Source organism: Falco cherrug, chromosome Z, assembly GCF_023634085.1.
Source record: "Falco cherrug isolate bFalChe1 chromosome Z, bFalChe1.pri, whole genome shotgun sequence".
NCBI classification, from domain to species: Eukaryota; Metazoa; Chordata; class Aves; order Falconiformes; family Falconidae; genus Falco; species Falco cherrug.
Window position 1 is genome coordinate 78514641 of NC_073720.1, and position 12287 is coordinate 78526927.

Below are 12287 nucleotides of genomic sequence, written 5' to 3' on the forward strand. Positions count from 1 at the left end.
AAACTTGTCCCTGATTTCACTAGTAACCCCTATGTGTCTCTTTTTACAGTATTGATACTATTTCGCTAAACTATATCCTATATATGCATATAATTCAGTTGTATATAGAAGAAAAAGCAGAAAAGACTTAAAAGAAGGGCAACAAGGTGATAAAAAAATGTAGAACAGTTTCCATATAAGGAGATATAAGCAAGCCACAACTCTTCAGTTTGAAAACAAAATTAAGATGGCAGAATACAATAGATGTCTATAAAATGAGGGGAGGCATTATAAAAATGAAGAGGCATCAGTAGCTGACTGCTTCTTAAAACTAGTTGGCGTCAGACAAAGCCAGAAGGTGAAATATTCAAGCAAACAAAATGATACACGGGTTAACCCAGTGTGTAAGTAAAGTGTGGAGCTTTTTTCCACAAAATGTTATGGATGATGAAAATTCAGGTGGGGTGAAAGGGTAACTGGATAAGTTGGTGAAATAGAAACCCACTACAGGTTATTAATGCATGTCACATATGTGGAAGCTGCCCAGCTGCAAGTGGTCAAGAACTAGGTACACTTTGAGAAAAACATCGTGTATATGGTTTCCTTGTTACATTTTTATTTAATCTTATTTCAGTCACAGTCCAAGCCCAGGATACTGGGATAAAAGGCCGTAGTTGAACGCAATATAGCTACTCTTACAATTTTATGTTCTTATGTTTATGATATAGACACTCAGTTCTTAGCACCCCTGTTTGAGGTGCTTGTAATTTTTCAAATTAGATGTATTCTGCATTAATATTTTTTATAAGTTTTTATAAGTTTAAGTGAAAACCGTCTTTAATTACTCTCTAGTCTCAGAATTTTATATTAAAAACTTCAGTAAAGTTACCATTTACTTATTTGGAGTGTTGTGTTTTTCATACTTCAAGAAAAGTGTTGTCATGCGTTTTTATTGTTTGTTGGTAAAAGGAGTGTTTTGCCAGCTAGTTAAGATAAATTGTTTTCAATCTAACATTTCAAGCCTAAGATATAATAATAAAAATAATTTAAGGCAGCATGCTCATCTGCCGTTTAGAAGTTCTGAAGCCTTAGAATGCTATCAAAAGTCTAAGTAAATAGTTGTTTGAATTTAGTGTGCATGTGTAACTTCATCTGCAGAAAACAAATGCCATTTTTGCTGTTTTCTAGTTGATCATTTTGTAACTGTATCATTAAGCCTGATTGTTGAAAATCATGATGAGTGCTTACATTTTGTAAAGGTGTGTTTGCACTACATGCTCATTTCAAATTATCAGCACCTGAACCTAAATATTTACTGTTAACCAAATGTCACTCACAATTTATGCAATGAAACAGCAAAACCCTTGGTATGTTACTGATGTTTCAGCAGAAATTTGATTCTGGGTGTTATCTATGCTCTTTCTATGTAGGTTCTTTCATAATCTTTTCTGTATAGCTCTTCCAATTGCAGGAGAATGTTCCAGTGTGAGGAAGGAGGGAGAAAAGCCAGAAATTGTGGGGTGACCATTGCAAGAATTTCAGGTTTTGAGAGATTCAGCAAGTCAGCATAGGTGAAGTAGACCCGTAACCTAGGTTATGGTGGATCTTGTGTTCTAAGTTGCATAGTAGCTGACTAAGCTCATTTGAGTTTTGAGCGTTTGAAAGTGCAACTGAAGAGTTATTCCATATGGATGGTAGAACTGTTTTGGCTTGAATTTACCTAAGAGCCGGGATCAATTGCATGTTAATGCAAGACCCATGTTCTTTATGTTAAGATGTTAAAACACCTTTGTGAGGATTTTGAGAACTAAATTAGTATTTAGTTTGCATAATAGACAAGGATGGAACAGAAGCCTAGATTGTTTTGAAAGGCTGTATAAAAAAGTAGATCCAACTCGATCTGTGGTTTATGATTGATGTATGTTTGTCATAACATTGTCTTTAGTTGGAGGATGTGGGACCTGGAGTGTTCTGCTTGTTTTGTGTATTTTTACACTTTTTACTACCAGGTTTCCACCGCACCCCCTTCATCAATAGATTTTAATGCTTATATTTGTGGCATTGATGCCTTCTCTCAGGGCCTCTTTTCAGGTATATAATACTATTTAATATTTACAATGGGCATATTTTATCCTTAGATTTGCCAGCATTTGAGGCTTTCCTTCTGCTCTGGAAAGGATTATGTGTTTTATGCCATGAGGCATGGATGAGATCTGAAGAGAAACCTGAGATCCAACGTAGTCTGTCTCTAACCCCTAGTTTAGTGGGTTTGTTGATCAGCTAGGTCAGAGTGCTCATTCCTACCTCCTGAAGACTAATTAGTACACTTTTGTCCAGATAGAACCAGCCAGATGTTCTCTGGTAAGATGAACTGCTTCATTTTTCAAACAGGGTAGCATGTCTTTCAGATCTTAGGAAAATTTCTTCAGCTTCAAGTCCATTCTGCTAAAGTGAAAGGCCAAACTTGAAAATAAGTACTCCCAGTTCTCTGATGCTGTATGACTGCATTGGCTGCCTTGGTACCAGCATAGCGTGGCAAACCTTGCACAATTTGATAGATATTCCATATTAATTTTACCTGGGGCTTCTTTTTCTATAAGCAAAGCTCTTGGAGAATCACCTTGTTTGGGATGGCAGACTACTACTGCGTGTCATTTGATGGCTGGGGTGGTAAATCAGCATGCCGGAGGACATGAAGTACTCTTCATGCCCCCTTTGCCTCTGTGTGACAGGAGAGCAGGAGTATAGATTTTCTAAATGTAGAGATGCTAAAATGATGAGTTTTGAGCTTTTTCCTTTGCTTCCTTCCAGTTTTGTGTAATGAACCATCCAGATTTATCTACTTGCTACAAATAAATGCCGTGCAGGTTCAAGTTAATTCAAGTAAATTTTTTGTCTTTTCCACCTCTTCTCCCCTCTAGGCCCCCCAGAAAGGACCAGTCTAGATAGAAGAGGCCTGAAGTACTTTCTCTTCTTTTCTTTTAGTAAAAGAGTTATGTGGGTCCTTGGTGAAGCAGGACAGAAGGACAGCTTCTGAAAACTGAAGGTCCTTAAGGGCTGTGCAGCAAAACCCTGGGTGCACTAATGGACCTTAAGGGCCCTGACCAGCCTCTTCTGGGTCCTCCATGTGGCTGACCCAAGAGACCTCTCAGCTGAGGCCTGGGTCTTCGGTCCCTGCCTGAGCTATATCCCAGGTGTCCTAATGTCTATCTCCACCAGAGCCATGCCATTGACTGGCTGTGGACCCCATTGATTCAGACATTCTAGTTTGAGTTTGCACCTGCCTTATCACCTTGGTCCTACCTAATGATCACGGAACAGTGCCTGACTCATGGTTACCTTCACCAGACCTGATCCTGACTCCCAAGCTGTGAATCATCTTCCTGGCTTGACCTAAGATTTACATGATCACCATGAACTTAGCTGATGATCTGGACTCTTGGTTGAAATCTGACTATCACCTCTGGGTCTGCCTTGCTTGCCTTACTTAGGGACTGTGGGGATGGCCATATCATTGTGCTTTGCTCTCTGCCCCTCAGGGAGCAGCCACCCTTTGGTGATCCCTGACACTGTGCTTGGTTGGGATCTTTTTTGTTGTGCCTAAAGATAGCTCATCATACTGGCTTAGGATTTTTCTGGTGGCAGTTCTGGCCTGCATAGCAGTTCAGAAATCGTCAGTATAGGCAATGGTTTTGTACAGTAGTGTTTTCGTGATTCTGCTACACAGAAAGAAGCCTGAGGGTATGTTCAGGAGCTCAGAACCTTTTCTTACTCCTCTATGTCTGTTTAGCTTCTGACCTCACCTCTCTTTAGAGCAGTATGTGCAGCATTGGCTCATTAGGACATTGACAATGGCTGTATGATCCACTTTGGCTCTCTGTAGCCTCTGTGCCAGTCTTTTCTGTACCTTCTCAGAAATTTGTCTCAAAAGGTGGTGCTTTAACAGGGGTCAACATGTCATATTTTTGGGACACACTACGGAGGTCCTGTTGATGTATGCCGGGAGCTAAAGATTCTGCTGCAGCTGTTTCCTCGTACAGGGACTACATGAATGGAACTCGGACGTGCAGAAAAGATCAGGTTTAGAAGTATGATAGTCGCAAACTGCAAGCGGCTCAGGAAAGAAGTTGTTTGCATCATGTAACTTGCTGCATGCTTCCTTCTGTTCTGCAGTGAGGCTGGAATGCCATTGCTACCTCTGACTTGTGGCTAGCTGAGATCAGCTTCACATGCTTCCAGTAATCCTGTGCATGGTCCTCTGTGGATTGGGTAGGGTGCTGGCAGCACCTTTAGACCATTTCATCACGGAGGAGTGTCTCTCTTGCTGTCACCTGTGTAAATGAGTTATGTTAGTTCTCTGGCCTAGTATCGTAAGTCATGATCCATTCAGTAACTTCTTCAGAGCAATCATACACTACCCTGTGAGTAGACAGATTTTCCTCCAGACAGGTTCGTGACACTAAGATTTGGTGGAACATGTATCACAGTGAATTGTAGAATCACAGAATGGTTTGGGTTGGATGGGGCTTTAAAGATCATCTATTTCCAACCTGCCTGCCATGGGCAGGAGCAGTCATCATGTCTGTTTCACATCTGTTCACTTAGAGGCCTGTACTCTTCATGGACTCTACAGGACTTGCAAACGTGTTTCCACATTTTCTGTAGGTCACCACATTGGCTGCTAAACTGTTTGCTGTTACACAGCTTTGAAATGTTTCTGTCCTGTGGTTGTCCAGTCAGATCAATGTCTGAGGAGAAATGCCTTTTCATATCCCTCTGCTGAAAAATGGACAGTGATGTGCTTATTCAAGCAGCCTGGTCAGTGGTCTTCAAAGCTGAATGCTGCCATCAGTATTTTGAAACTTAACTGTGGGATATATATGATATCTCTCAATCAAGCTTTGGATACTCAGATGTGTGCATACCATTTGGTCATCAGGGACTGAATAAATGAGTTGTCATTTCTGAGAGACAATAAAGCTGTGAATATAGAAATAACCATATGTGAAAGGAAATTCACTTCTGGTGGTTCCCCCTGTCCAGTTCTTCCAAACTGCTGTGGATGAACTAAGCACATGTGCAGTTCAAGCTAACTTCTTCCAAAAGTTGGACTGTCCAATAACATGCTTTTGTTATCCAAGCCCACAAGAAATAGCACCAGTCTTATGTAAAAACTAGTCTGTGTCTGTGTTCCTGGCGTGCTTCTGCAGCTGTAGAGACTGCACTCTTTAGTAAAACCTGTGGTTATTGGATGAGTAAAATGAGATGTAACAGTGCCTTGCGGTGATAGTTCTGGGTAGCTCAGCTGAGTAGTTTAAAGGTGACTGCCCTGAGCCAAGAGCCTCAAAAAATTGTGAGCTGTGCAGAATGATACACAACTTTATGTAAGCTGTGTGGGTCAGCAGTTGAGAGGTGTTACCAGACCAGCACTTGTTTCAAATACCTGTTGCATTATTACCATCAATTTTGGTTGATAGCCAGGTTCAGTGATACACCACCATGATTTGTGCTGATACGAGAGTATGGCTTTACCCATCCACAGTGTTGTAAGAAAAAGCTTGTGTAAATGATGCATGAATTTTTGTCATATCTGGATCTTTTGTATATTTTCATGTCAAATTTAATCACGTTACATTTTCTTTACCACAACAAAGCCTAACAAAGGACAAAAGAAAATTTAAGAATGTGTAACCCATAGTATATGGAACTTTCTATAAATCCTATAGAGGTGGTTGCTTGCTTGCTTGCTTGCTTGGTTTTCTCCTTCCAGAGAAGTCTTAGGATCTGGATTGTGCAATGCATCCTATCTTAAGGGTTCTGTGCCTTACAGCTGTAGTGAAAGACGATTGTTTAGCCTTCTTCCCCTAGTGTCTGCCACTCTAGGAGGAAATTACATGGTGGTCTCATCTTCCCTTCCTGTTTTCTAATGCCTTTATATTGACCGTCACCTGGTCACATCACATGTTCTAAATGTCTGTATGTTTCTGATGAGTTCCAAATATGACTGATTCAAGGGGTTTCAACTTCATTCTTCAGGCTTTGATAAGTGCAATTAAACCACTGTTCTTTTACCTCCTTCCTTTTGTCTGAGGGTTGACTGCTTGTCATGGTGCATATGTTTGTGCTTTTTAATCAAAGACAGAACTTACTGTATGCTTGCCTCCATTTTTTTCCTTAATTTTATATCAGAGTTTTATGTCAGCCATGAAATTAACCCAGTATTTTCCACTACCTTCAAGCATCTAGAAATTTGTGTATACTTTACAACCTAAAATTCTGAAGGGCTTTTCTAGACATTTGTAGAACATATGTAGTATTAACCAGTAAGCCTTTGCTCTGATGATTATGTAAGTGTTCATTTGCATATAGTGTGATATGCTTTGTCATATATTAAAGTGTTCTCTCAACTTCTTAATGACATGAATAAAGAGGGATCTTTGAACTTAATATCTTTAGCTTCCAGCTGAAATATATTTTGAATGGTCACTGAAAGTAAAAATGTAAATTTTGACTGTTTTCTGAGTTTGGTAATGTGTTCTAAAAGTAATATTACTGTGGTATACCTTTGGCTTCTATGTCCACTTCCTTTTGATCTAATGAGGACAGTATTGCTTGGGGCAATCAAATAATTGTAAGCTTTCTTTGTTCCTCAAGAGAGGGGGTAGAGTTTCACATTATAGGAGACAGCTAACATTCCATCGATTTTTGTGATGTCATTTTTGCTTCTTACATCTTGGATCTGTCATTTCTGGCTTGCTGCAGACTCGGGCAGTCATTTCATGTCAGTTAAACTCAAGTTTATGTTTTTTAGTTTTCAGGAAAGGAGAAAAATTCCCTGAATAGCAGAATGTCTCTTTTTTTTTTGAAGTTTAAGACTTAACATTGGAAACCCAGTGATACAGATATTATTTACTTGTTATTCAGAGAGGAAAGTCACTAACAGAGGCAATTATGCATAACACTTTCTTTTGCCATTCTTAGAAATTCAAGGGACTGGCATGAATACATCTGTTTGGAACTTTGAGAAAATTCAGATGTGGATGCAAAACTCACAGTTCAATCTCTAAGGCTGCAAAACTGGAATAGCAAATTAGGGAATTTGTATTCAGAGCTCAGCTCTGCTACTTAGATCTATGTCTATTTAAAAGTGATTTGTGAATGCCTAAAAAAAATATCTAGGAACTTTGAGGAAAAAGGGAGGTACTGAGTACTTCAAAATTGCAAAGGTAAGAGAGATTTGACACATAAAAGTACATTTCAATCAATTTCTATTTGTTTTCGTCTTTTAGAGCTTCCCTTTCAAACTACTCTGGCTCTCACTCTGACACTTTCTACATAAACTGTTCTGCTGATGTTACATCTGCAACAGAACTGCATAGGAACATGGTATCAACTCACTGCAATTTGCATAGAAGTGCAAATTTGTTACATTTAAAGAAGTTATAAAATTAAAATACTTAAAACCATGTGGTTTTGGTAATAGTGAATTGGAAGCAGCTCACAGTCTTTTATAGTCTTGACTGTGCTCAAATCAGAGTTCCCTCGTTGATGTGACATGATTATATGTTATGATTACAAGTGTTAACCTTTCAAAATAGAATGTTCAGTTTCTTCTTTTAAATACCAAATGCTTATAGGTATAATACTTGCTGATATTTGTTCACTGACAGTCTCGCTTGTTTTCAAACCTCACATATTTAAAGTTGTGGAGTGTTAGATTGATGTTTCTTTTCACTCAAATGTCATATTCATCAACTGTATTGTGCTAGCAGATTGTTAAACAGACAAGGTGACTTGCAGAGTGACAGTGTAGTGATGTGATGTCCCAAACCATTAAAATACAGTAATGACGTGTTTTTTTCCTTTTGTTCAATGAGTTTTTGCAATGCAGTGGTTTTTCTGTAAAACACAGGTGAGAAGGTTTCTGAGTAGATCTGTTGCTTGGAGAAAATCCTAGTTAATGAATAACAAAACATGGAATTCAGTTGCAACTTCCCAGATAGTTGAGAAATGCCAAAGACTTAGGAAGAACTAATGTAACTGTATTTTGTAATGAGAAAAAGATATATTATGCTGTAGCAAAAATGAAACTACGTGATGTATTTTACTTTCTTACATAATCAGTTTTGCAGGATAATTTTTTTAAGGTATAGTAAAAAGTATTTTATGATTTTACTTAAACAGCCTCCCAAGAATACCACAAAAAAGGAAGGAACTTCTGCTTAACATTGTATCAACTCAAATGTCTTTCTCAACTTATCAAACTCTTTTTATTAATGGAAGAAAAAATTGAAGAGCTCTCTGTGGAAATTCTATTGGTGCCTTCATTTATGGAGAGGAGTAAGAATGTTCAAGGTAATGAAAGCTTTTCCTTATTTATTGATTCTACTTTATGCAAAAGGATAATTTTAAATGGTTTTCAACATTACGTACATTATGTCATCATCTTTTGTAAACAAGTGTATTGCCATATCCACTGAAAAACTTTTTGAAATATGCAGATTTACATTTGAGCACAATGACCTGTGGAAAAGAACTGATAGTGTTGTGTAAAGTTGTGATGTATGGTAGCTACTGTTAGAGAATTATAATGAAAAACTATCAAACACTGTAACATAATTTCTGATATTGAATTATCTATAAAATCCTGTGTTTTGTGTAGGACAAAACAACGCATGGAGCCTAAATTCCTTGAAACTGTGACTGTTTCTGAACTTGGCCTTGAAAGCTGCCTTTTTCGAGGGAGAACACTGACTTGAACATACATATGCAACTAAATGTTTTAGTACATTGCCCTGCTTTAACATACAGCTCTCACTAATATGTACTGTCTTTACTATTGTGCTTATCCCACTGGCTTCAGTGAGTATTTTGTAGAAGTAGGCTCTACATAATAAACTGCATCACAATCAAGCCTCAGGTCTGCATTTGCTTTAGATTCCAAGCTCACTTACTTTTTCATTTAATTGCATTCATGTCATATGACAAGAACACAAAGTCCTGAAAATTCAGGTGAATAATACCTTCCAGGTCACAGTATGTTCATAAATGTTCTTCTGCTCTGCTACTTCTGCCAGTAGAGAGACTCCAGGTCACCAGAGAGCAAGTGATTTCAAGAGCTTTGATTGTATTGCAGGAAACGATCAGACCAGAAATGAGGCCAGGCTGCTCAGGGAGAGGGGATAGGTGGAGTCAAATACTTGGTATCTCTGTAGTCAAGCTGCAGGCTGAGAAGAAAGGTGTTTTGGGAATGTAGTCTCAGAATGCTAAATTGATAAAAAATAATAATAATTAAAAGATTAAATAAAATTTGTAAGGCACACATTTTGTTGGTGGATTCTTCATCTGAAATACTGACACTGAAATAAAGAAATACAGGTTAACCTATGTATTTTTAGAATATACATCAAAGCTCAAATAAAATTTGCATTCAAGTTCCATTTTTGCTATTGGTTTCAATGTATTCCTTCAGTCTCTCAGTTCTACTAATTCTCAAGAAATGTTAACCTATTATACACTATGTTTTATGTTTTGTGGCATTGATACTACATAGAGGTGTTGCAGTAAACTTCCTATAGGGGTAGTGTGGAGGATAGGGCATACATTCATTAAGGGTAATTTTAAGCATTCTTTTTATTTGTATATTCTGTGATAAAATGTAAAAAATTGAAGAACTCTTGAATGGGAAATTTCTTTGACATGTTTTAACTAACTATACTCTGAGACATGTGATCTCCAATAATTCAGATAACTTAATGATTTCAATGCTAAGAAGAAAGATTTTGCTTTCCAGGAGTGTATTTAGCACTTTATCCTACAGGCATTTCTCCAAGCTTAATTACTTTCAGAACTGTTTCTCAGAAGTGTGTTAAGCCTTCTTCGAGGAATATTCTTTTAGCTAGCTAATCATGTCTAAAGCAAGTCAGTTCTTCAATGGTACCTCTACTTAAATTTGAATGGGAAGTATTACTATATCTTGTTGTAGGAGTCAGTCTTCTGGGTAGAAGGCCTGTTCTAAAGAAAACATAAAATTGCTTTTACACTGAAACATAGTTGAAGGTAAAACTTTCACAGGTGGATGTTATTGAAGTCCTCAAACATACCTTTGTTTTCAGTGTTGCTATTCTGATCAGGTGGTTATACTTACAAAACTTTGCTCAGTTATATCAGTTTCTGGATAGTATATGAAGACGAGATACGGCCAGAGAAATTTAAAAAAAAAAAAAAAAGTCTGACTAGAAGAAGGGTTTATTTGTGTTATTTTTGTTACTTTCACTTCATATTGTCAGAAATCTCAAATCTAGTGATGAAGTGAAAGATGATTTGATATGGGAGAATGTGAGCAATGTTCCCAGTAGTTCCAGGTTCTGTTAATTATCAAAAGGGATTTAAGATTTTCTCTGTTAATGTCCTTTATTGAGCTGATAATCTTATTTTTTTCACTGATGAAGACTAAGTTTTCATAAGAAGGATTGATTAGAATCCTTGCTTTATTTTCATCAAAATGCATTATAATATGTGACTGGAAAATTTAACGGCTCTCCTCTGTACTTATTTAGAAACCTTCTTCCTAGAAATCTTGTTTAATTTAACAGAATCTAGAGTGCAGATCTGTCCAAAGCAGCTTTAAATTAACTAGGGTACCAGTAGCAGGTTTACAATGCAGTGCAGGCTGCGGAACCAACCTAAGCAGCAGAGCAAATTAGCCCGGACTGAACCATGTGCTGCTGTTGCTAGACAGTTACCTGTACTCTCTCTCACTGGTTTAAAGCTAGGTTGGGTGTACCCAAACTGTCACTGCAGTGTAGGCATATCCCAAGTATCAGTGCTGTGAGAGTAGTACTGTGACAAATTAAGGGAAGCTGGCCAATTCATAAAAGGTAGGCTAATACCCAAGTGAGTGAAAGTTTCCCTAGGCATCACATAGACTGGAACCTTGCACTTGCTTCCTTTTCTTTTTGGTTGCTTTTAGTATTCACGGGAGCCTTTTTATCTATGTAAGTCATGCAGAGATGCAACAAAAATAATGTTTTTTCATGTGCTTGTGTCAAGTGTTGCGTTTATGTGTATAGCTGTTTCAATGGCAGTTTGAGTTGATTTTTGTTCAGCATATTCCCTAGTACTTCGATCTTGATATATAGAACATGTGTAAAGTTCCATCAGAAACAAAGTAGTTCTTTGGATGGTTCCTCTTTTAATTTTTTTTTTTTTTGTCCCAAAGATGGCATCTGAGTTTTATCTAAACCAGACGGTTTCTTGGCCCTCATTTTTCCCTAAACCCAGCGATGACAAAGAGCAATGGCTGCATAAATTGGATGTAAGAAGAACACTTAGGGTTTATCACAGAAGAATCAAAGATTTCATATCTTCTGACAGATTGTTTGTACTCTTAGGGGGTCTTAAGAGGGGTCAAACGGCTTCTAAGAGTTCCTTAGCTAGATGGTTAAGGGATTGTATTAGGGAGGCGTATGTAGTTAAGGGTAAAGAGGCTCCCAGGGTTTGTAAAGCTCATTACACTAGGACTATAGCTGCTTCTTGGGCGGAGAGGTCGAAGGCTTCCACATTGGAAATTTGCAAGGTGGCCACCTGGGCTTCTCTTCATACTTTTTCATTGCATTATTGCTTGGATGTAGTCTCTTCTGCGGATTCTGCTTTTGGTAGGAGGTTGCTTGTGAACCAAAAAAAGAACAGTGAAGAAAAGAAAGACATGTAGTTCACAGTTCTAGCTGGCAACAAGACAAGTTTCTTTGCAGTGTGCACAATGGAATCCTATGAAGACCAATTTAGGCGGTTGAAAATAGATGTTAGAGGGAAGTACTGCCTACCAGTGTTCTCTGATGGTAACCCCATGGCAGACAATAGCACCAAAGGAAACAGTGAACCAGAGTGAACTCTGTAGGGAGATGGATGTAGAGAGTTTTTTTAGGTGATACGGATAGTTCTCCGGGTTCAGTTTGAGAGTTCTGTATCCAGCATCTTCTGGAATATAATCAGGATCATCATTTTCCTGAGTTGTTTTGCACAGATTGAAAAAAATTTCTATGAATTGCATTTTCCACTCTAACTTCTTTTCACTATTCTCCATCCAGTTCTTCCTGGTTTTATTTTTTGGCTTTCCCTTACCAGACCTAACTTAGCATGTATTCCTTAGTGAGCAGTATGTACATGCCAAGTTTTGTGCTTCATTGCGAGTTACATTAGCATTACCTAAGCACAATCTAAAAAAAAAATAAATGTGGTATAAATACACATTTTATCTAGTGCCAGTGTAGTGTTCAAGTTTTCTCTTAAATAAAAGGAGAAAATAA

The 12287-nt window shown here is 37.9% G+C and overlaps 1 protein-coding gene across 2 annotated transcripts in view; it reads left to right on the forward strand.

Moving 5' to 3' along the window:
- The window catches only part of KIAA0825 (KIAA0825 ortholog), a 252866-nt gene that overhangs the window by 64892 nt on the left and 175687 nt on the right, over window positions 1–12287 (forward strand). For both annotated transcript variants that reach the window (XM_055699905.1, XM_055699904.1), the window contains one exon: window positions 8164–8334. In XM_055699905.1, the coding sequence (XP_055555880.1) occupies window positions 8164–8334 (171 nt within the window). The remainder of the gene's footprint in view (window positions 1–8163; window positions 8335–12287) is intronic.